This window comes from Cetorhinus maximus, chromosome 26 (assembly GCF_964194155.1).
Source record: "Cetorhinus maximus chromosome 26, sCetMax3.hap1.1, whole genome shotgun sequence".
NCBI lineage: Eukaryota > Metazoa > Chordata > Chondrichthyes > Lamniformes > Cetorhinidae > Cetorhinus > Cetorhinus maximus.
The window spans coordinates 9,170,837-9,196,418 of NC_135904.1; the positions used below are offsets into that span (position 1 = coordinate 9,170,837).

Genomic DNA, 25,582 nt, shown 5'->3' on the forward strand with positions numbered 1-25,582 from the left:
GGCAAACAAGCTTCAAAGTCCCACGCAAAGTACAGCTTGTCAGGTGCATGTCACTTATGTACAGTTGTGAAACACTTCAGCATTGTGGCCCCGATAATCCAGCGCAGGGGGATGATTCTGGAGAGCAGGGCTTATAATTAGACGCAATTGTATTAAAATGATGCTCCCAAAGTCCAGCAGCGGGAATGTGGCCCTCCATTGATGGGTGGAGCAGACGATCGCAAACTGGCTTCATGGTGGCGTAAACTGATTATTGGCCTTCTTACCATACTGTCTGCTCATGCCCACCATAGCGCCCGATGCCAACAGGGGCAGAAAATTCCAGCCTTTGAGCAGCTAGTTCTCTTACAGCTATCAAAATCCACTCAATTTCAGCTGCACAATCCTGACACCATGTTTCAGGTGGTGAGAATGTGGAACCTCTGTTCTAAGTAGTGGAAGAAATGGCTTCTGTTCTCAAGCCTTTATGCACAAAAGATGACATCAAAGGTCACATGACTATGGCAAGTCTATGGCGAGCCATAGTGCACAAAGGTACTCCTCCAAACAATGATGGCAATGAGCAGAGGACCCATCTCAAGTGACACAATATGGAAAGGTTTGATTAGCATCCCAGTTTAGCTCCTGATCTTCAGCTATGTTGGGCAGGCACCTAGCTGGAGCAACTCTTTAAGGGGGTAGGGCAAAGCAAAAATTGTAGAGAGGGGAGTTATTTGGTTATAATCTGGAAACAGGTCAGCCAACAATTTCTCAGTACCAGGGATGCAGTACCTAGGTGGGACCAGGGAGGATGCGGAGGATGCCTGCCCTTCACTAGAATGTAAACAGAAGGTTTTGGGTTCAAGGACCAATCCAGGAGCCCACAATCTATGCTGACACTTTAGCATAGTGCCGAAATGCTCCATTTTCGTGGTGATATCTTTTGAATGAGACATTAAGCAGGTACTCTACCTGCCTTTTCAGGCGGATTGAAAAGATCCTATGCTACTATTGAAGAACAACAGAGGAATGTCTCAGCCAGCATTCATCCCTCAACCATCAAACAGATTAGTTGAGAATTTGTTTTTTTGTTGGATGTTGCTATGCACAAATTGGCTGCAACACGTACCTACACAACAACAGCAAATATGTTTGCCTCCTGAGAAGTGGTGGTGGTGGTTCTCTTGGTCACGGGGGTAGAATGATCCATCCTATAGACATCTCCAATCCTGCCAGTGACACTCCATGGTCAGCTCTGCTTGAGGCAAGCTTCAGTGCATGCAAGATTATACTTCTGGACAATCAATATACTCAGTGTCTGCTACGAGATCCTTATGGGCAAAAGTGAAAGAAATAAAGAGAGAAAAGAAATCAAACCAGCTACAAGTCGCTGATTTAACTAGAAAAGGCAAAAAAGGTAAACAACACAAGGAGTTCATTTCTAGAGGGATAGAGTTTAAAAGTAGCAAACTTATGTCAAACTTGTATAGAACTTTGATTAGGTGACACTTAGTGTATTATGAACAGTTCTGTGTTGTTGGGGGTGGGGGGGGGTGGGGGGGGGGTTGTAAAAAGAAGTTACTAAAATGATACCAGAATTGAGAGGCCATGTTTACTTAAGAAAAATTGAACAGGCTGGGGTTCCTTTCTTTAGAATAAAGGCAGCTGAGGGGTGCCCTGATTGAGGTCTTCAAGATTATGAAGGGATTTGTTAGGGGAGACACAGAGAAGATGGTTTCACTTGTAAAGGAGACCAGAACTAAATGCCATAAATATAAGATTGTCACTAATGAATCTAATAGGGAATTCAGGAGAAACTTCTTTACCCAGAGAGTAGTCATAAATATGGAACCCGCTATCACAAGAGTAGTTGAGCTGAATGGCAAAGATACATTTAAGGGGAAGTGAGATAAACATATGAGGGAGAAAGGGATGGAAGAATATGCTAATGGTGGATGAAGAAGGGTAGGGAGAGGCTCGTATAAAGCATCAACACGGACATGGAACAGCTGGCCCGAATGGCCTGTTTCTGTGTTGTAAATATTATTCTATTATTCTGCAATTCTATGTAATTCATTGGCTGTTATATCTGGAGAACATTATAGGCACTTCATAAATGAAAGTTCATTCTTCCTTATTTATGTTGAACCATGTGTAAAGCACAACACTGATATTATACCTAATTTCTTGTGCAAGAAATACTATTTTGTTGATTGAAAATCTTTGCATGGAAGGCAAACAGGAACATTAAGGTGAATACCACACAAAGTAAATAAAAATACAATACCCTTTCCTTTTTTTGATTTGCCATGCCTCAAGCTTCAAGCTGAAAAATCATTGAGATAATGTGCACATTTTTTATAGAACCACATGTATTGCAGCTGCCTTGAGGAAGCAATAACTTAAAACTCAATGTCCATGGATTTAATTTTTTGATACCAATATTGGACTTCTGTTAACTTTTTTTATTTAATGCAAAGTTTTGGAAAATCAGCAGAAAATGGATATCATTGAACAAAATGAGTAACTTCTTTAAAAGGAACACTTCTAATAATGCATGGCAGCTGTGTGGCTGCACAAACTATGCCAGTGATCAGTGCAATGCACAGTAGAATGCTGGAAATATACTAGCTGATTTAATCAATAACAAGAGTGTACACAATGTGCATACCTTATCCAAAATTTGCAATTCAAAAACTAAACACCATAATTGTATATCAGAGATTTGGAATTTTGTTACAAGTCTTGCCAAATTATTTAAAATAATAGTGACAAAAGAAAACAAATTTAAGGCCTTATATTTGCTTGCATTCAAAATGCAGTAAAGCATTTGCAGGAGAATAAGTACACATCCGAAACACTAATTGCTTTCAATCAGTAGAGAATGGCAGATCCTCGTCTTGTTCTCCATATTTACCATACCTCCATGTTCAATGACAAGATCACTCTCTCTAATAGCAACACTGCCAGCCTTACAAAATCAGGGCAGAATATGTCAGAATTCACACGGGCACACATGAACAGTGCAGCGAATTAGACGTGAAGCCCCCAGACTCTGCTGCTTGTAATGTGTTGACCCCCTGCGATCTAACCCTTCTCATAGACTGTCTATAGATCATATCATGATGGCTGTAATTGAGACCACCTGCCAAGTCAGAGGACAGTTACAGATGTCATCTGTTCAGACGAGAGATAATATAAGGCGTGCTGTGGTCACGGAACACTCAGCTACATTGATCTGGCAACACTGAAGGGAAAAAAAACAATTGCTTGTGCTGCTGAGATTTTGTTATCTTCATAATGTCCTTTGTCTACAGTCACTGGTGAGGTTGGTCACTGGATCCCCTGTTGAGAGCGCCTCTCTTCAAGCATCCTGCAAACCCACATGGAAACCACCTCTGCATTCTTGTCATTGTACTGCACTACAAATGGGTGAACCTGCAAAGAAAGGATATAAAAAAAGAGAAAGCAAAAAATGAAGATAATGTTACTTTGCAAGTGGCCCAAATAAAAGGAATGAAACATTTGTGGATTAAATTAATAACTATTAAGGTCAGATCAGGATGTACCTTCTACTCAGGTTTTTCCATGTTAAAATTCATCATTAGAACTGACCACAGAAGGAAATATATGAACATATATTCACTGTGGTTTAATATCCTAATGTAGGAATTCTGCACTCTTGGCATGAAGCCTTGCTCAGCAGGAATGAGGGTCCCGGGGCAGCCCAAAATACTCAATGCACTATCCACGATCTTGCTCCCATTAAGTCAGGAGCCATAGTAGGAGCAAGGAATCACTGGGATTACATTCTATGACATATTATAGAAAATTTTATTTATATTGCCAGGCACAATGAATTAGAGTTTTTGCATACTGTTGCGTTGAATGGTCTTATATTGAAAAGATAACACTGTTTATGTCTCAGTCTCAGAACTGCCTCAAAACAACAAAAAATACAATAACCCCCTTTGTATGTAGGAAGGTGGACAAGGAGGAACAGAGGGGCGTGGGTGTGTGTGTCTGCGTGTGTAAGCACAAACAGTACAAGAGTAAGGGTTTTTTAAAAAATAGGTAATGGGATTGGAGAATTGAAGGAGGTCCCTGGGGCAACATGCTGCAAGGTTATGTTAGAATTGGAAGGCTACAACAAGGATCTTATAATCAATTAGTTTAGCTGAGAGGAATCAGTTGAGGTGATGCAGGTATGGACCAGAACATAGGCAGTAGCGTTTTCGAACAAGGGGGAATCAAGCTTTGAGATAATAAAGATGTGGGTGAGCATTCGAGCAGCAGAGGGGGTGAGGTGAGGGCAGAAGCGGAAATGTTTGATGTGAAAGCAAACAGCTAAGGTAATGATCAAGATGTAGGAGTGGTGAGATGAAGCTGAGTTTAGGATTGAGAAGCACACCAAGCTTCTGTAACCCTGCCCTAAACCTCAGAAAGCAGGCAGGGATTGATAGAGCTGAGGCCAACTGTGCATAGAGGTATACAAGAGCAGATGTTTTGGGAGGGGTAGGAGGTACAGGGGGTGTGGAGATGAATCACTGAAAGTGGTAGGACAGGTTGAGAAAGTGGTTCAAAAGGCAAAAAGGATTCAGGGTTTCATAAATAGAGGCATAGGCGAGAAAAGCAAGGAAGTTGTGTTGCACTTTCATAAAATTCTGGTCCAGCATCAACTGGAAGAATGTTTCTGATTCTTTAGTGCACAGCACTTCAGGAAGGCTTTGAAGGTTTTAGAGACGGTGTAGAAAAGACTTAAGAGAATGGTTCCAGCAATAAAGGACATCAGATACATGGATAGACAGGAGAAACTGGGGTTGTTTTCCTTAGAGAAAAGGTCAAGAGGAGATCTGATAGAAGCATTCAAAATCATGGGAGCTCTAGACAGAGTAGATAGAGAGAAACCGTTCACATTGGTGGAAGGGTCAAGAACCAGAGAATATTGAAATAAGGTCATTGGCAAAAGAACCAAATGAAACCAAAGTGAAGTGAGGAAAACACTTTTCACTCAGCAAGTGATTAGGATCTGGAATGCATTACCTGAGCGTGTGTGTTTTTTTTATTCGCTCATGGGATGTGGGCATCACTGGCTAGGCCAGCATTCATTTCCCATCCCTAATTGCCCTTGAGAACTGAGTGACTTGCCAGGCCATTTCAGATGGCATTTTAGAGTCAACCACATTGCTGTGGGTCTGGAGTCACATGTGGGCCAGGCCAGGTAAGGATGGCAGATTTCCTTCCCTAAAGGGCATTGGTGAACCAAATGGGTTTTTACGACAATCGACAATGGTTTCATAGTTGTCATTAGACTTTTAATTTCAGATTTGTTATTGAATTCAAATTTCACCATCTGCCGTGGTGGGATTCGAACCCAGGTTCCCAGAGCATTAACAAAAATTGCTGGAAAAACTCAACAGGTCTGGCAGCATCTGTGGAGAGAAAGATAGAGTTGATGTTTCGAGTCCGTATGACTTCTCTTCAGAACTAAAGAGAAGTAAAAGTGTAGTGAAATATATACTGTTTAAGGGGGGGTTGGGACAGGTGAAGCTGAATAGAAGGCCAGTGATAGGTGGAGGATTGCCATGAAAGAATTTAAAAAGCTGAGGAGAAAAACGTTAGAAGGCTATGGGGAAGTGGGACTAAATTACTGTTGTAGAGAACTGTCATAGTCACAAATAATTCCTATCTTTTAAATGCCCTGGTTTCAAGAATCTTGGCACTGCACAGTAAGAGGCAACATATTTATAGGGCTAGTTTTCGCTATTTACTAAATACTGGGCTAAATTAGCAACATAATTTCAGATTTATAATGAGACTTGCTGTCTAATCTGGTTTCAAAGCTTCCATTCTACCAGGCTTCCATTTCTGCAGAAAAATTCTTTGTCAAGAAAGATATCTGAGCAAAAGCATATAAAATAATGTCAAGGGTGACCTGCCATTCTGGAGTTCTTATTGATTAAACCTTTGGGAGCACAAGGATAAACTTTTCAGAACCGTTGCTTAGGAGTCTCAATGGCTGGGAAGAACCTATAATAAGTGGATTGTATGTGGCATGCAGAAAGAATAAGTTAACATGTTACAAAAAAAAAACAATTTGACCTATGTACTAAAGCCCTCAATGCTTTGTCATTTAATTATTAGAGTTTCAATTTTATTCTCCAAAACTAGCTTTCAAATGTGGCAAATTAAAGGAAGCTTGGATTCATACTGGGATAAACCAGCACAGCATCTGCAAACTTGTAACAGGATGCATTCACAGTAATACATGTTCCTTCTAATCAATTCAAAATATTTCATACTGAGCAACATACACTTAGCACATGCCAGTTTAATTGAAGCATTAAACTACCAATATATACTTGGTACAAATACTGCAGGGTTTGGTAAAATGGTACAGGATTACAGCTCACTTAGGTGACCGATCCCATGCTAAAGGCTTCTGTTGGTGCCTGTTCGGGAATTAGTAAGTATCCTACTATGCAAGAAATAGTTGTTAGCTACATTGCCAGGCAAGGTGACAGTATCATTAGGATAATAACCGAGAACGCTGGAAATGCTTAGCAGGTCTGGCAGCATCTGTGGAGGGAGAAACAGAGTTAATGCTTCAGGCTGATGACCTTTCATCATGACCTTACTTTAACTTCTGATGAAAAGTTATTGGCCTGAAATGTTAATTCTGTTTCTCTCTCCACAGATGCTGCCAGGCCTGCCGAGTGTTTCCAGCATTTCTGTTATTATTTCAGATTTCCAGCATCCGCAGTATTTTACTATTTTGTTACCATTAGGATATCAATTAGAGATGGTCTATTATTATCGGCAAGAACAAAGGACATACTGTGAGAAGAAGCAGAAACATGATATTCTTTAAATTCTAGGATTTGGAGTCGACAGTGATAGTTTACTGGTGGTCAAGCACTGTGTGTTGGATTTGGACGAGCAGGGAAATATTCTTTAGACATCCTAAGAACCAACTGATACACAGGCTGAGATTCACAATTAACTTTGACATTTTTTTCCTTTTTACTTGTGAACAAAATTTATCAGCACTAAGTCAAATAAACAAAAACAGAAAAAATTAAGAGATTGTCTACAGAAAAAGAAAACAAGAAGAAAATAAATAGAATGTACACAAAGCAGAGATTGCTGGTCGGGTGGCGGTGGGGGGCGCGGGGGGGAGGTGGTGGCGTCGACAGTGAACAGCTCCACAGGAAATGAAACTATTCAACATTTGAGCCAGGAAACTTCCAAGACTGCTGTGCACCACAGGTCGTACCTAAGTTTCCTGACTTTGACACTCTTGATTGGCATCTAGGTTAGTCCCTATTACTCTCTATGAAGCCATTCAGTGGCAGGTTCATTGGTTGAGTTCAACTTAGCTACTTCCTGCTGTGTGCACAAACTTGAAATGGCCAGTCTCCATAGGGAGGGAAAATTAAAACTTTAAATGTCATCAGCTTTTTGAAGTGATTGTTTTTAATCTTACCTCAATGGGGGTGGCAGGGCACACAGTACATAATGAAAGTAATTGTCCCTTAATTTACCTTCAATTTATACGGTAATGCAGACAGCCCCAAGAAAAAACAATTAGCACTTTCCTTGCAATTACAGTATCTGGACTGGGTAACTTTGAAATCAAGAACAGCAGCTTTCAATGTATAATGGCCCACAGAGGGAACACAGCCATTTGAGTACCTGCACTAGTATAGAGTACAAATGTTAAAATTGCTTTACCAGCCACTATAGCACCCGACACCTCTGGAAATTTAAAGCCAGGTTCAAAATAGCAGTCAGGGTCAAGATTCCTGTGAGAGATTTTGACAGTCTCAATCAAATCTTGGAGGAATTCCCTGTAGAAACAACCTGCAGGAGGTCTTGGCTGAAGACTGGGAAAACGAGAATCAGTTGCTAGAATGAAGGTTGTGGATCTTACTTGAGAAGCCTTAATATTGTCACTACAAGCAAAATTAAAATGCTTAATTCTCTCCAGTGTTAGAACAAGCAATTAAGTGTGCACTAAGTTCAGTTAAACAACAGAAGCTGAGCTTCTTTAAAGCCTTAGTTTACCAAGCTTGCTTACAAATAAGTGGGGTTTGATAAGCCGACATTGCTCTTAATGTGAGACCATTATAAAACAACCCCATGAAAGGTCGTGAAACGAACAGTAAAAATGAGCTGATCCATATGCTGAAGGTCAGGAATAGTGGAAACTGGAACTAAACTTTGAACATTAATTCCATTCAAGGAGCTGAACTAGTAGTGTCTACCCCTGTGGGTTCTACTTTGCTCCCTCTCACTGGCCCCCTTTCACAGGACTTTCCTTTAGTTTTCTGTAACTCCTTTTTCACATGTTCATTCTTTATTCTGAACTATTTAAATTATTTGTGACCCTCAATATTCCACTTGCTGCTTTGAACCAAAAAACAACCTGTATTTTATATGAGAGCAGGTTGACAGATTAACTCAATCGTTGCTATTGCACTTACATGGCACAATTGCTGCTGCACTGCTGTAATTTAAACATGCCACAAATGATGAGAAGAACCAAAGCAGCTAGCAGAATTTTTTTAAGCATTACTTACACAACAGAAAGTTTTCAAGGCAGTCGTTTCTTTAATTTGTAAATTATTCAATGCTAAACACAACTGCGGACACAAATAGATGAACAGGGAAAGTTTAGGTGTGAGTCTCTTCAGGCTTCAGTAACAATATAAAAATCAGGTGAATTCGGCAAAAAAATGTTCCAACGCTATATGGGCATTCACTAGCTGGAATAAGAAGAGGTCAGCAGGAAGAGGCCGAATCAATGGAGTGGAAAGCAGGCCACAGAGTGAGTGCCAGTCAGACTAATTTTCGATGTCAACTTTGAAAATTAGGTAAACTGTGACAAACCAGCCTCTTAAAATCAACTTGTCAGTTCTCATTTTCTTGAGAAAGGGTAATCTTCGGCTACTGGCAGCCCACAGAGTTTTCTAATAGAGGTTAAACTTCAAGGCTAACAACACCCTATCCAGGCCGAACAGATATTTTTAAAAAATGGGCAAGGTCCTACTTTTGGTCTAACAAACATACGAAGGGTCTTCTAAAAACAATCTATGCCTGTTTTGTAGCAATTTTAAATATGTTTTCCTGTTCCAACAAATTGTGAAATAAAAATATTAAAAACTGATGTACAAACATATATTTGCAGTCTACAGATTAGGAAGGTTTGCCCCTAAACTGAATGTCACATTTCAAGACCTCCTCACTGTCTAGTCTCTCAATCTTCCTGCATACACTTTTACTCCTGAAAGCGTACAAATAATGTGATGTACACTGAAATATCTGGGTCAGAACAAGGTTACACTCCACAAATAAGACAAAAAGACAAGCATCGATTGCCATTATGTCCTGTGGACTGAGTGACCCTATATTTCTCATAAATTTGATGGTGACCTCCAGTTTTCTTAGCCTCTATAAATCCCTCAAATTCTTTTGCTGCACAGTAACAAATATTTTTGTATGGCTTTTATTCCCCTCTCCAAAGGCACTGACTCATGTTGGGTAAACCCAAGTGGCCATTTTCCAACTATGAGTTTAGTCTTGTAGTGATAGGATATTCAACCATTGGGGCTTCACAAGTGACTTCAATTCTTTTTTCAACTAAAAGAACTAAGTCCATGTGCTTTGCAGAAGAGATTTACTTTATAGGGGTCAGGAGGAGGAATTCTAGATGATTTATTTACCTCCCTAACCTTGGGGTTCTGCGGTTAATTGCATTGCCATGCACAGAGTGGGAGTCAAATCTGGGATGGCTGTATGACTCAATGCAATACCTGTATCTGACGATGCCACTGGTGGGGAGCTGTAATGAAACTAATCAAGAGCTCCCAAGTTTAATTTTACTGATCGAAATGATCAAATATATCACTTCGGCACTTTGACATGTTTACATTATGCTCACACGCTACACACCTACAGCAAAGGTACAGATGAATAAGACACCTTACTAAATAGAATAATTCCTACTAGAAAAACTATTTTTTTAAAGAATCAGCATGTTTCCAGTTTCTTTTAAATACAGCATTCAGAATACTGATCATCAGAGTGTGATATGAAGAGAGTAGTACATGACATAATGCATTAGGACCTTGGGCACACTGTGGAAAGCCCTCACACACAAGTGTAATGAACCCATGGTCCAAAAATATTACACTGTACATTAGCCTATCATTAATGGCACATTAGGACTGGGGGCATAGCATGCTTCCTGGTCAGGGTTTCATCAGGACAACACAAAATCGCAGAAGGTCTTAAAGGAACTTTAAAGAGAATAACATCTGTATGTTTCCATTTTGAAAGGGTCTGATCAAATGGTCTTGCAGCACTATATATGAAATTGGAATCAAATCTACTTATGCAATGTTTTATGGCAATTCAAGTCAGTCCGATCTGGATAATACTCCATGTTTGTAAAGGGTTCTGCAGCAGCGGAGTTTTTAAAAAAAATTACAGAATAGAGAATGTTACAACTCAATTATGGGTACAAGTTCCCCTGTTCATTCCCCCTCCAAATTGACTGCATTTGTGAAGAATCACAAGGTGTGAAACTGCAAACGTAATGGCTAGTAAAAAGAACAAGAGTATGCTGGCACAAAGAATTTTTGGTGAACATTTGAATGTCACAATGGATTCACCACAACTCCAACCTACAGCAATTTTAACAGAAACAAGGGTTCCCAAAAAAGCCCACAGATTTTGTAATGGCTAGTAAAAAGAACAGGAGTATACTGGCATAAAAATTTTTTGGTGAACATTTGAGTGTCAGAGTGGATTCACCCCAACTCCATCAAACCACAATTTTAACAGAAACAGAATTCCCAAAAAAAGCCCACAGATTTTATAGTTATCCCAAATAAAAATTCATTTGAAAAGACACTGTGGTTCTTCAAAATAACATCAGTATGTAAGCCTGCCTCCCAAATCCCAATGAGTTCCTGGCTTTAGCTATGATATCAGTAAAGAGTAAGTCACCCAACCAGTTGCTATCCTATTTTACCATCCGATGGCCTATTACTTATGCTTGAAATTATGTTAGAATATGTATGCTAAACACAATTGCATGAAATAAACAGACTAACACAGTGACAAAGGAATTTCATATCGCTCTGTTGAGTGCTTGTTTTCATTTGTAGAGCATAATTTCAGAGCCATGGGAAAAATGACAGGTGTTGGGGAGCAGGCTGTCCTCCCATTTCATTGCATGGGAGATGACTGGGGTAATTTTTCAACTAATGATGGAAACCTCTCCAGCAGGAGCAATATTGGAAATTCAAGCATGTGCTGCAGATGTTTTTTCAACCAGGTGGAGCATCACAGCTGATCATGCAAGAGTTTTTTTTAGATATATAAAGGGTAAGAGAGAGGCAAAAGTGGACATTGGGCCGCTGGAAAATGACGCTGGAGAAGTAGTAGTGGGGAACAAAGAAATGGCAGAGGAACTGAATAGGTACTTTGCGTCAGTCTTCACAGTGGAAGACACAAGTGACATCCCCAATGTTCAATAGAGTCGGGGGGCAGAGGTGAGTATGGTAGCCATTACCAAGGAGAAGGTGCTAGGAAAACTGAAAGGTCTGAAGGTGGATAAATCACCTGGACCAGATGGGTTACACTCCAGAGTTCTGAAGGAGATAGCTGAAGAGATAGTGGAGGCGTTAGTGGCGATCTTTCAGGAATCACTGGAGTCCGGGAGGGTCCCAGAGGACTGGAAAATCGCTAATGTAACCCCCCCTGTTTAAGAAGGGAGTGAGGCAAAAGACGGGAAATTACAGGCCGATTAGCCTGACCTCGGTCGTTGGTAAGATTTTAGAGTCCTTATTAAGGATGAGATTTCAGAATACTTAGAAGTGCTTGGTAAAATCGGGCAAAGTCAGCATGGTTTCATCAAGGGGAGGTCATGCCTGACAAATCTGTTAGAATTCTTTGAGGAGGTAACGAGTAGGTTAGACAAAGGAGAGCCAATGGATGTTATCTACTTGGACTTCCAGAAGGCCTTTGACAAAGTGCCGCACAGGAGGCTGCTCAGTAAGATAAGAGCCCATGGTGTTAGAGGCAAGGTACTAGCATGGATAGAAGATTGGCTGTCTGGCAGGAGGCAGAGAGTGGGGATAAGGGGGTCCTTCTCAGGATGGCGGCCGGTGACTAGTGGAGTTCCGCAAGGGTCAGTGTTGGGACCACAACTTTTCACTTTATACATTAATGATCTAGATGAAGGAACTGAGGGCATCCTGGCTAAGTTTACAGATGATACAAAGATAGGTGGAGGGACAGGTAGCATTGAGAGGCGGGGAGGCTGCAGAAGGATTTGGACAGGTTAGGAGAATGGGCAAAGAAGTGGCAGATGGAATACAACGTGGGGAAGTGTGAGGTCATGCACTTTGGTAGGAAGAATAGAGGCATAGACTATTTTCTAAATGGGGAGAGAATTCAGAAATCTGGAGTGCAAAGGGACTTGGGAGTCCTAGTCCAGGATTCTCTTAAGGTTAACTTGCAGGTTGAGTCGGTAGTTAGGAAGGCAAATGCAATGTTGGCATTTATTTCGTGAGGACTAGAATAGAAAAGCAGGGATGTGCTGCTGAGGCTTTATAAGGCTCTGGTCACACCACATTTAGAATATTGTGAGCAATTTTGGGCCCCGTATCTCAGGAAGGATGTGCTGGCCCTGGAGAGGGTCCAGAGGAGGTTCACGAGAACGGTCCCAGGAATGAAAGGCTTAACATATGAGGAACATTTGAGGACTCTGGATATAGACTCGATGGAGTTTAGAAAGATGAGGGGGGATCTGATTGAAACTTACAGAATACTGAAAGGCCTGGATGGAGTGGACGTGAGGAAGATGCTTCCATTAGTAGGAGAGACTAGGACCCGAGGGCACAGCCTCAGAGTAAAGGGAAGACCTTTTAGAACAGAGATGAGGAGAAACTTCTTTAGTCTGAGTGGTGAATCTATGGAATTCATTGCCACAGAAGGCTATGGAGGCCAGGTCATTGAGTGTATTTAAGACCGAGATAGATAGGGTCTTGATTGGTAAGGGGATCAAAGGTTATGGGGAGAAGGCGGGAGAATGGGGTTGAGAAACTTATCAGCCATGATTGAATGGCGGAGCAGACTCGATGGGCCAAATGGCCTAATTTCTGCTCCTATGTCTTATGGTCTTATGTCCTCACTCAATGGACACAAGCTCCAAATGGCCACAGCATCCCTGGGCTGGAGAGAGTGACAGGAGAAAAAAATGGCAGGGTCCCCACTGGAAAGTGTCCTAGTGAAGATTACAGTTGAACAGCATTAAGAAAGTTCAGGATCAGTGGTAATGCCTTACCTCCAACCTCAAGATGAGCAACAAAAACAAAAAAAATGCTGGATAAACTCAGCAGGTCTGACAGCATCTGTGGAGAGAAAGACAGAGTTAACATTTCGAGTCCGTATGACTCTTCTTCAGAGCGGACTGTCAGAGAGTATGACATAGAGTCATGCGGACTCAAAATGTTAACTCTGCCTTTCTCTCCACAGATGCTGTCAGACCTGCTGAGCTTTTCCAGCATTTTTTGTTTTTGTTTCAGATTTCCAGCATCCACAGTATTTTGCCTTTAACTCAACAAGGTGAGTAGTTTGTTTATACTCGTTGTCTATGGTTATATTGGAAAGCTTGGCACTTAAGTAAGGCATCAAAGATTGACTGGTACTTGTAAAACTATCCTTGCAAGAATCCTAGCTTGAAGGGAACAGGAGAGAAATACAGTGCAGGAAATGAAAATTCATGGGTGACTTTAAAAATATTACCATAAATTGCCATACTGAATTAAATTAAAATTTGCAATAAAAAGCAGGAAAAAGTAAATTGTATTGCTTTAAAAGACTGGAATAGTTTCTGATAAGGTATTCGGTTGGCAATGGGAAGCCCATGATAGTCATATCGTTCCTTCCTACCCATGTATGATATCCATGGGGCGTGATTGTTAGGTGGCAGGGGCCCAGGTCAAACAAGTGTCTGGAGTGAAGTGGGGGGAAGGATAATAATGTGAATAGTATTCAACCATTACACTGCAACAATCCATTGGGATCTTTAAGGCTGTTAATGTAATTTACCAGCAACAAATCAAATTTCACATCCTTACAGAAAACATGGATAGGAAAAAAGCCAGCTGTCAGTTTAGTCCACTCCTGAAATGAGTTCAGGAAGAAGATGGCTTTTGATAGATTTTGGAATATCCAGAGATATCCCAACCTCTATCAGTTGATTGCTGAAACAATAACAGTTGGCTGTGATTATCATGTAAACTTCATGAATTTTTGTTACCAGGACTTCAGTAAAATTTAAAAGCCAGCATGTGAAATTGTTGTACTCTTGTTTGCTTGAACTTTAGAAACACCTAGAAGTGCAATTATAGATGTTGCCTTTCCAAACTTGGGTTCTGTCTGAAAAGAGCATTTTAAGCGCTATCTATCCAGAGTGCACTATTGAAAATAATAAGGGGGAGTTGGTGACATAGTGGTATGTCACTGGACCAGTAATCCAGAAGTTTAGGATAATGCTCTGGTGCCGTGAGTTCAAATCCCACCACAGCAGCTGATGGAATTTAAGTTCAATTAATAAATCTGGAATATAAAGCTAGTCTCAGTAATAGTGACCATGAAACTATTATCGATTATCATTAAAAAGCCACCTGATTCACTAATGACCTTTAGGGAAGGAAGTCTGCCTTCCTTACCTGGTCTAGCCTACGTGTAACTCCAGAGCCACAGCAATGTGGTTGACTATTAACTACCTTTTGAAATGGCCTAGCAAGCCACTCAGATCAAGGGCAAATAGGGTAGGGCAACAAATGCCAGTGACAACCCACATCTCATGAAAGAAATAATTTAAAAAAAATTTGTTACCTGTGCTGGTAAGTAGCAGAAGCCAATTTGAGGCAGTGATTAAACAGAATTGGTGATTGCTTTTCTTTAGTGTATTAATAAAAGTCTGTTGTATCCAGCATATCATGCTTCAAAGTATTATTTTAAAAAGATGCAAAGGAAAGAAAATGCCAGTCATTTCATGTTGGATTCTTCTGATATGGATCCAGAAATTTACAATACCCTCTAATTTACAAGCTATTATTGTTATGTGGATCTGCCTGTTTAGTTCACTTCCCTGCAGTGCTAGAGCAGTGATCTTAAAGGGCCAAGCCTGGTTAAACATAGTTCCATCTCGGCAGATAAATATTTCAATTGTGCTCCAGACTACCCATGAACAATACCATGGGAGATCTAGTAATGGGCTAAATAAGCCTAGTGACCACACTGCTAGGTATATTTTCTGAAAATTAATTTCAGCCACTCTCTCTATGGATTTATTCCTGATGCAGTTGCAACCAATTCATTTTCTGGATTAATTTCAGTTTTCTTACTTTATTTTGAAATAAAACCAATAGGCAGGGCATAAGACAAATACAACAACTTGCATTTATATGGCACCTTTAACATCATACAAAACAACTAAAACCCAGGATGGCAAAGCATGCAGAAAGGTCTTCTGTCCAAACTAGAATTTATGCCAAACAATTAGTAGCAAAGGTAAAATCTAAACATATACACACCTCATCTTTCTTTTAATCATACTTCATTAACATGCTTAAATGGGATGCTTAATTTAAGCAATGAGAATTTAACAGCTTATTCACACTATTGTACTGGTGTGACACCAGTACAGTTTACAGTCATGTATTTCTACTTTCCTTTCAATGCAGGTTGCCTCGAGGGGTGAAAATTGCCACTACCACAACTCTACTCATGTTCACAGATGCATGCAAAGTGGCTGGGGTCTGGTGCTTACTAGCTGTATTCACACTGTAGCCACTGAACTGTGGTACTGGTGTGAGATCCAGGTGCTCTAATTATAAGATCAGATCCTGAGATTACTGCTTATTTGTTGTGTTAATGCTATTTTTATAAAGGTACTCCAAAGAGATTTTAGTTTAAAACTACTCAAATTTTTGATAAGATTAAGGCAAGGCAGCTTGTTCATTGAAAAAATATTACTATATTTTTACGAATGTCCTCAAAAGATCACTTTTGTCTCAAGAGATCTAAATCTCTAAAGCAAGATAGTGTTTTTTGACCATTGCTGTGTACAAATAAAAGCTTAAATAAAAGTGACAAATAATACCATTAGGCTTAGTTTTAGATCATTATCTCATTTAATTTAATATTTAAATCAATGTTCTCATTTCATTTAATATACCCATTGCATACAACAAGCATTAAAGTATATCAGCACCATGATACACTCAAGTGTAACAATAGAACTAGCTGGCTGGGGATATTATAGCTTTTCTTAATTGGTCTCAGCCAGTAATAGTTTTCCGCTCTAAAATTAATATAAGCAATTTTAAATAACTCTACTTACGATTAATAAGCTTGAAAATTAAAAAGAGTCTAAAGCAATTACAGAGTACTCCTGGTCAAGACCTCATTAGGGGAAGTAGCAAGGAAATAGCAGCAGAATATATAAAAAGGCAGATTTTAGGTTATTTTGCTGAAGACAAATGTACATCCTCAAAAATCACACCGACATTTCAAGAATAGGTCATGGTTAAAAATTTGCCCATGTACATTTGCATGTTAATTATTTCATCCCAATGGTGATGAGGGTCAGAGGAAAATTGCGCCAATATAAAAGCCGTCAGTCTAATGCTTGCTCTGGCTTCTACAAAGCATGTAAGTAACTCAAACTGTTAAAAAAAGGCGTTAAACAAGTTTATTGGTTCAACTACATCACAAATTAAGTACCTTGTTAATTAATCCCTTCTTCAATAGTAAGAAAGAAACTTGTGTGCTAGGAGTTCATTGACACAGGCATGTACGTGAATGAAAGACAAATTTCACAGTTGGCCTAATCCTTTTTTATTGATTATATGCTTAAGACTTTGTGCAGAAGTGCCTGAATGCCTTGGCTGGTGAGTGAGCACATTAGCACATTTATGAAGTCCATGTTGCAAAGGAAAAATTAATATTAGCAACTGGTGCAATCTGCCTGGGTCTAAGTTGATTGAAATGAATTGAAATTCTTGTCAAACTCATTTGAACACAGGAGCACTACATGGACAATTAGTTCCTCCATATGAATACTCAACAAACACCGGCCTGGCGAGTGCTTTAAGACAGTTTACCTACTGTGTTGAGTAGGAAAATAACCAAAAGCAGTCTCTATGAAATATTTAACTTCCCAGTTATCACAGGGGTTCAACCAACTAAACAAGACAAAAATCGATTCCTTGGTTCTCTTGAATCAATTCTTAAAATGATTAAAGCATCTGTTTCGGTATGAATTTGTTTACTCGATCAGCTTCCCCCCTAATTGCAGTTGTTTATCTCCTAGCATCCCCGAGGCCATAATCTCCATCTCACTAATACTTAACACTCAATTCACATCTATAGCTCCTTTTAATTTTCAACAGGTTCTTTTGACGGGGTGGGCTCTTAAAATTATTGAAGCCAAGAAGCCAAATAGGCAGAGTCTCTTTGTCAGAAATATTTTCTTATATACTAACAGCTGGGCACAATCATCACAAGGGGATGGTGACAACAAAGGTGCTAAAAGGCTTTTCCACAATGATTACTGCTCCATTGGGAATTTAGTGGAGAAAAGACAGAAGAAGTGAGAGAGAATCAGACAGAAAATTGTAAAACAACAGAAAGCTTTGGCGGAGATAAATTTATACTATTGAGCTTGGGCAGCTGGCTACTAAAGCAAGTAACTACAGGCACTTTTACATTATATGAATGCAGCCAACCGCAGATATGTGGACTGTCAGCTGCACTCATATTCTGTAAACAAGCCCAGCTCCCGTATCCCAATGGTATTGCAGCTCTATAAAAATGCTGATGTACTATTCTGTCATTGGGTTAAGGAAGACAGTTTTAGTGAGGGTGGGGGAATCATTATTCCATGTATTTACCATTTTGTAAGGCTTTGTATAAAGGTGAGTCCCAATGCTCCCTGTGCTTGGTCCCCAGTTTTGAGTGTAGAAGTGGGAGTGGTATACATAACTGAATGCAGTGCAAGGACAAATATTTTAAAAAGTACGTTATCACAATATGAGAAATTAAAACCAGTTTTCAGCAGCTGTAATTCCATATTTTGGGACAAACATGTGATAAAGGAAATATATTTAACTGTAATAAATTTAAAAAGTCCCACCATCCAATGTGTGATACTTGTACTTCCATACTCTTATTTCTTAATTGTCTAATTACCCAAAACTAAAGAGAAAATTATGTACCAAAACAGAAGATTGAATCACCTTTTGGAAGTTTTATCACCACCAGCTCAATGGGGGTGGGAGAGGCCCATTGGAACCAGAATTTCCATATCGCAAAGAGGGTACTGCAAGTGTGGCCAAGACTTTCCCCTCCTGCCCAATTCAATTAGCAATGCAGGTGTGGGTTATTTGATCATTGATGTGCAGGCTAGTGAGAGCACCTCCATGTTGAGGTGCCATTTCAGGTCCCGACCCACCTCACAAGCATCCACCTTTCCCATTGTGGCTGCCAAAGCTTCAGAGCTGTTGGCCCTCTGATTGGGTTGGAAACATCAGGAGTTCATCTGCTCTCCCTAATAGAACAGCACAATCAATGGCAGCCAATTAGGAGGCAGTGTCCGGGAAGACGGCTCCGCCAATTCTGCTGCCAGCAAATGGGGTCTCAGGTCCTCCATTTGGTCCTGACGTTGGGAACTCAAAGCCCGGAGCAAAATTCAAGAATGTCAGAGGATTCTACACTATGTATAAACACATGGTTCCTTCCTTCATTACCACACTAGTAAAATTGGCCTCACAGGACAGGAAATCAGACTGCATTGTGAACCCTGCTATATATCAGTTATTTTGTCCAGTGAAAAACAAAAATAAAAGATCCTCCATATCATGTTTACAGTTATTGAAAATAATAAAAGTAGATATTTATATATTATTAAAAATATTTTGTGGCCACATTACAATGACATTGCACATATAAGAGGGGTTGAGGATCACAGTACATGGCCATTAAGTACAGTGAAGATCGCCTAATGTTATGTGACTATGCGCTGTATTTACCATGCACATCCCCTTTACTGCAGTTCAAAGCTGTTCAGTGATGCAAAAAAAAGCAATGACCTCTTAATTGATGATTTTTACTGCTACCCTGTAGCCATTCCGATAATCTTGGTGGCGAATTGCACTCATGCAACGTTTATCTTTTGGTCCTGTTCTTGATTCCAGTGAAGGTATGATCTTCTCTTTCTCAGAGCATCATTAGGATGTCGGGATAAGTAAATTTGCTCTGCTGAAACCTTCCCATCCCAACCCTATGATCCCCTGACAAACAAACCACTTTCCTGTTTAGGTCAATTAGCTTTAACTGCATGTGCTACTGAAGATCTATCTTCAAACATAGCCACAGCCTCCCAAGCAGCAAAATAGTCATATCCCCTCAACCCTCACTAAAGAGCAAGAAAACTACCCATTGCCCCCAATGGCCCACATCTTCACCCACTACTGCAGACCTCAAGTCTTGAATAAATAAGTGACAATATGGAAGCCACTGCATTTTTTGTATTATTTTTGCTACTTCCAAGGCTTACTTTGAAAATTAATCACCTCAGTGCTCAGTGAAAGATGAAATACAATTTTACTAATATGTTGATGTGTTTGCGTAATTTATGTTTGCAAATGGGTCCCTATCTTAGTGTTAGTATGATTAAAGCTAATCATTAGTGCTCTCAGCACACTAGGGATAAAGCTATTTCAGGTGTGCAACAAGTCATTTTTGTTAATTTTAACAGAAAGAACAGAGAGGAATATTAAAAAGCAAGCCTAAGGGAGGTTTGTTGTGACAAAAAAGTATAAGCACTTTTCAAATTGAATTCAGTATTTCTGTACCCAGTCAACTAAAAATTAAATCATTACCAATTATTCATTGAAATAAAAGCAAAATACTGCAGATGCTGGAAGTCTGAAATAAAAACAGAAAATGCTGGAAACATTCAGCTGATCTGACAGCATCTGTGGAGAGAGAAACAGTTAACATTTTAAGTCCAATATGACCCTTCTTCGGAACTGGACAGAGGTAAAAACGTGACGAGTTTTATGCTGTTGAAAAAGGTCGGGGTGGGAGAGGGTCAGGTGGAGCAAAATAGAAAGTCAGGGATAGTTTAGGAGCGCAGAAGAGATTAAGTGGCAAAGATGTCATGGAACACAAGAGAAATAAAGTCATAATGATAGTATTGAAGTCTAAAACTTTGATCCAGAGTAGGTGTTAATAGTAGAATAAAGGTCAGCAACGTCTGAAAGCAAAATAGCAGAACGTGTTGTGTTAAGAAATGCAAATACTTAATTTTAAATCGACAGTCGGAGGTCAGGAACTTGGGTCTCCTGAGCATGTGCTGGCCAGGAAGTGGTCACACGTGCACAGTTGGTCTTACACACAGTCTTTTACCCTCTTTAAGCTGGAAACCAGTCCTGCACACTTGTGCAGAAGCAAAGAAGTGAAACAGCGCAAAACTGCAGGGCAGGTGACGTGAGTTGGAGCACCATTCCAGTGAAGGCGTCCCAGGGAGCTGGACAGGAGGAGGGGGACAGGGAGAGGTCCCAGAAGTCCCAGGCAGGGATTGGAAAGAGGCCCCAGAAAGAAGTCCCAGGTAAAGGAAAGGGACAGGGATCAGAAATAGGTCCTGATTAGTAAAATTGAAAGAAAGGTGGGGAGAAATAGGGTCTGAATTAAAGATGGAGCTGCAGGGAGCAGACTTGAAGCAAAGTTTTTTTAAATTCATTCATGGGGATGGCTAGGCCAGCATTTATTGCTCATCTCAAATTGTCCTTGAGAACTGAGTGGCTTGCCAGGCCATTTCAGAGGGCACTTAACAGTCAACCACATTGCTGTGGGTCTGGAGTCACATGTAGGTTAGACCAGGATGGCAGATTTCCTTTCCTAAAGGACATTAGTGAACATGATGGGTTTTTAGGACAATCAGCAATGGTTTCATGGCTCAAGAGAAGCCCTGAAGATCTGAAGAGGCTGCCGAAGGTTTGTGACTCTTTATTGCAGGCCTTTCAGAGTAGTGGTGCTCTGCTTGGCATGGCCGAAGATCTGAAATTGTGCTTGGAAGGTGAAGCTTGAGCGTACTCAGAGATCTAGGGGAAAGGAATCTCAGGTGAGTTTGAAACCCCGGAGGTGGATCCTTGCTGAAACTATATCTGAGTGGGAGTAACTTTTGCAGGCAAGTTCTTCAAATGTGGAAGCTCTGAAGAAGAGTCATACTGACTCGAAACGTTAACTCTTTTTCTCTCTCCACATATGCTGTCAGACCTGCTGAGTTTTTCTAACATTTTCTGTTCTTATTTCAGATTTCCAGCATCCGTAGTATTTTGCTTTTATCTTCAAATGTGGAGACTGGAAACCCTCATGAGAAAGGCAAAGTTTCTGAGAGACTGGTTGTCTCACAATGTGACAAATGTCTAGGTGGGTTGTTGAGAAATCTATGGAACTGGCTTTGGTTGTATCTGTCATTTAGTTTCGAGTGTGGTGTGTCTGACCACAGTTCTCCTGCTAATTCACGTGTACCTCATACTTACCCTGAATGTTTGAGTATAAGATGGTTATTGTAAATTGCTTAGCTGTCTGAATGTGAATGTATAAAGATATTGCTGCGGTAAAGGGATAGTGTGATTTGAACAATTTCATATGTTGATATTGCGATCTTGCCAACATTTTTGTTTGGTGTAATATAACTCATTTTTTCTTAAAGAATAAAACATTTATTAAATATGTTAAAAGTTCATCAGTAGACTCCCGTGAATTTGTTCAGCAACTTTTCTCCACAGTTTCAAAACAAAAAAGGGGCGGAAGTCTATGCTGGCGAGATTTACAGTTCCTCCAAAATCAATGGCCTTTTGAATGGCTCACTACATTTTATGTGTCCCTCACACCACCAGAACGGGGCCATAAAATTCTGCACACAGAGTTAGGATCTATCAAGTCATGGTTCACTCTGCAATCTGACTTGTCCAGCATTAACATCAGCTGGGATCGTAACAGTTAATAGCAGAGAAACAGTCAGCACTGTCTGAAAGCAAAAACATGAGAACAAGATACAGGTTGGGAGGGGGGAGGGGTTAATTCAAAATGGAGGACAGAGTTCATGGTATGAAGTTGTTGGACACAATGTTGAATCCAGAAAGCTGTAAAGTGTTTAATTGGAAGATGAGGTGCTGTTCTTCCAATTATTCACTTATAGTCAACAATGTTAAAATGAAAATATTTTTCATTAAACATTTGAATGTTGGGGAGGAACTGGAAGGGTTAAGGAGGCTAGGCCTTGTTCTTTTAACTCTGGAACATAACTTCAAATCAAGCTTGGAAGAGGATTGCAAACTCTGGTTGAATGTGTTCCAGGAGGTTTCATCACATGACCCTACCTTCGCACTATTGACTGCCTTATAAGTCTCATGGGACACTGCCTTCTCATACCAATTAGAAAGCAATCAGACTATTTTTCACTGATTAGAAGACTCTTGACTATTCGTCAGACTTGTTTCCAATTTCTGATTTCTTTTTACTGTCCATTTGATTTTTCTCCCAGGTTGCATGTAGCAGTATTCAGGAAATTAATCATAAATTTCTGGAAACCCCAAGACAATCCACAAAATGGGTCTTATGTGAAATGTGGACAGTCAGAAAAAAAAAAGGAAATCTGAAATACAAAGCTGATCAGTCATCATCTATACAGAAAACTCAGATTGTGATATCCTAATGAAGAGTATGCAACTGGAACTGTACAATTAGTCCAACTCCCCTACTTTTTCCCCAGAGCACGATAATTCTTTTCCCTTCAAGTATTTATCCAATTCCCTTTTGAAAGTTACTATGGAATCTGCTTCCACTACTCTTTCAAGATGTGCATTCCAAATCACAAGAGCTGGCTGTGTAAAAGAAATGTTTCCTTTTGTCACCGCTAGTTCTTTTGTCAATCACCTTAAATCTGTGTTCTCTAATTGCTGACCTTTCTGCCACTGGAAACAGTTACTTCTTATTTACTCTATCAAATCTGTCTGTAGTTTTGACCACCTCTATCAAATCTCCCCTTAACCTTCTGTGCTCTAAGAAGACAACCCCAATTTTCCCAATCACTCCACAGAACTAACTCCCTTAATCCCTGGTGCCATTTTAGTAGATCAGCCTTCTCTGTTACCTTATCAAATAATTCAATTGAGTTAGTCAGACACAATTTACTTTCACAAATTTATGCTGGCCCTCCTTGATTAACCCATGCCGTACCAAATAGTTTCTATATTGTTCCTGATCATGGTTTCCACTAACTTCGCTACAACTGATGTTAGGCTGACTGGCTTGTAGTTGCCTGGTTTATCCTCTTGCCTTTCTTGAATTGTGGTATAACATTAGCAATCATCCTGTATTTGTCACTACTGCTGTATTCAATGAGAATTGAAAGATCCTGATCAATGCCTCCACCTATGCTTCTTTCAGCACCTGGGCCAGGTGACTTGCCAACTTTCATTAATATATCTCTATCTACCGTCAGTTCATAACTTCCTTCCCCTCTTCCACCTCCATTGCGAAGACAGATGCTGTGAAGGTTACAGTAAAAGAGTACTCATTTAATAGTTTTCCCATTTCCTTTGCCTCTCCATGAAGGTTTCCCTTTGGGCTCTTCATTGGACCAACTTTTTTCCAAGCAAACCACCACTGTTTTAAATGTTCTTAAAATATTTTAGGGTTCAATTTAATGTCTGCTAATCTTTTCTTGTAAACTCTCCTCGATTCCCGTATTAACTTTTCAATTTCCTCTTTTATCTTCCATAATTTTTCTGGTTAATAACTGAATCTTGCTCCTGACATTTATCATAAGCCTCCTTTTCCTATTTTCTTTTAACTTCTATTTCCTTTATCATCCAAGGCGCATCATATTCTACCTTTTCCCTTCAAAGGAATATGCCTTTTACATGAACTCTCTCTTTCTTAAATACCCTCCATTGCTTGCATTACTGCTTTATCCTACGATCACCTTTTCCAATCGGCCTGTGCGAAGTCCCTTATTAAATAACCAAAATTAGCTCTTCCCCAGTTCAATATTTTTACCATCAATATTTTCTTATCTATTGTCATAATTGCTTTAAACAAAATTATGTTATGGTCACTGTTAGCTGTAACACACTCCACACTCCTACTTAATTTCTCAAAACCAGAACCAACACCTTCCTTCCTTCCTTGTTGGTCTGGAGACAACTGATCGAGAAAGTTCTCCTGTACACATATCTGACATTCTACTTCTTTATGCTCTTCCCAATTGTCTATTACTACTCTATTTGGCTGTGGGGAAAGCACTGAAAAAAATACCAAAAGGGGCTCCTGCTCTGATCCCTGGGAACTTTGCAAGGGCAAGGAGTGGATGAATGGACAGGCTTGAACTTGCCAATATTCACATGTAAAGAACAGCCACTTGAGCCACATCACTTTGGTGTCAGGCACACTACGGAATCCTGGAATAAATCAGCAGCTTTAAGAGAGGTGAGCAAATTTAGGATGGGGACCGGGGTGTGGTGGAGGGGGGGGTTAGAAGACAGAAATTGAAGCAAAGGAAAAAAATAAAACTCAGGTTTAGGCCATAGTAGTGAGTGAGTGAGGAAGAGGTGGAGCAGGCGGTTTTATCAGATGCATGTGTTTCTTAACAACTCTTCTGTAACAATTGGAGTAGTTTAGATGACGCATTGCAGAACTTAAGTGCATCAGCGTACATGGGAAAATTCAAGATTTATCATTAAAAAGTACATACTTACTTTATTACTTTGGCTATTTATTTAGAATAAGCAAATTAATATGTATTATTAGTAAATCAACCCACATAAAAATTTCCAGCTGTGGATTCCTACATTTACATGCAGATAGATTGAGTCTATGTTTTTAATATGAATGCAGTGCGTATTCTATCGCAGCAGAACTACACCCTACAGAATAGGAATTGAATCAGCATGAGATAATCAAGTGTCTCTGATAAAGTATTAGTTGACACATTGATCGAAACATAAGATGCAGGTTTCTTTGTGACCTAATTCTGTTCTATGCATAGATTCCATTAAATGGCAGCCAGTTTTTGTGAGCTTCTGGAAAATACAATTAACACACCTCAGAGTGGTTGATGCACTGGGTTCAGAGCCAGCCTGAATATTTTTTATGTAAGTCATCCTGTGTGCTAAAGATAGTTTAACTGAGTTTTTCTTCTAACAGTGGTGAAGCAATCCTTACTAATGTGAATACAATTTGAAATGGTAAATAAAGAGAAGCCTGAAGATTCCCAACAGTCAGTTTGGTTTTATAAACCTTAAACAGTGCTATTAAATAAAAGAATGGGTAACTGAACTGTCATGTATGATTTTTAAAGTACAGGGAGAACTTAATCAATGAATCCCCCCAGTCTGTGCTGAGGTATCTGATTTTAGTCCAGGTGACAAAATAGTTCATACAACTGGAGCGGGGTTTTCCCTGCAGGCTTTATGACCACAGTGTCTGAGAAAGCATGAAGAATGGT

At 39.9% G+C, this 25,582-nt stretch overlaps 1 protein-coding gene across 8 annotated transcripts in view; it reads right to left on the reverse strand.

Annotated features, from left to right (window-relative positions):
* Positions 1-2,423: 2,423 nt before the first annotated feature.
* The window catches only part of map2k5 (mitogen-activated protein kinase kinase 5), a 265,564-nt gene continuing 242,405 nt past the window's right edge, over positions 2,424-25,582 (reverse strand). For all 8 annotated transcript variants that reach the window (XM_078530078.1, XM_078530080.1, XM_078530077.1 and 5 more), the window contains one exon: positions 2,424-3,417. In XM_078530078.1, the coding sequence (XP_078386204.1) occupies positions 3,313-3,417 (105 nt within the window). In that variant the 3' untranslated portion in view covers positions 2,424-3,312. The remainder of the gene's footprint in view (positions 3,418-25,582) is intronic.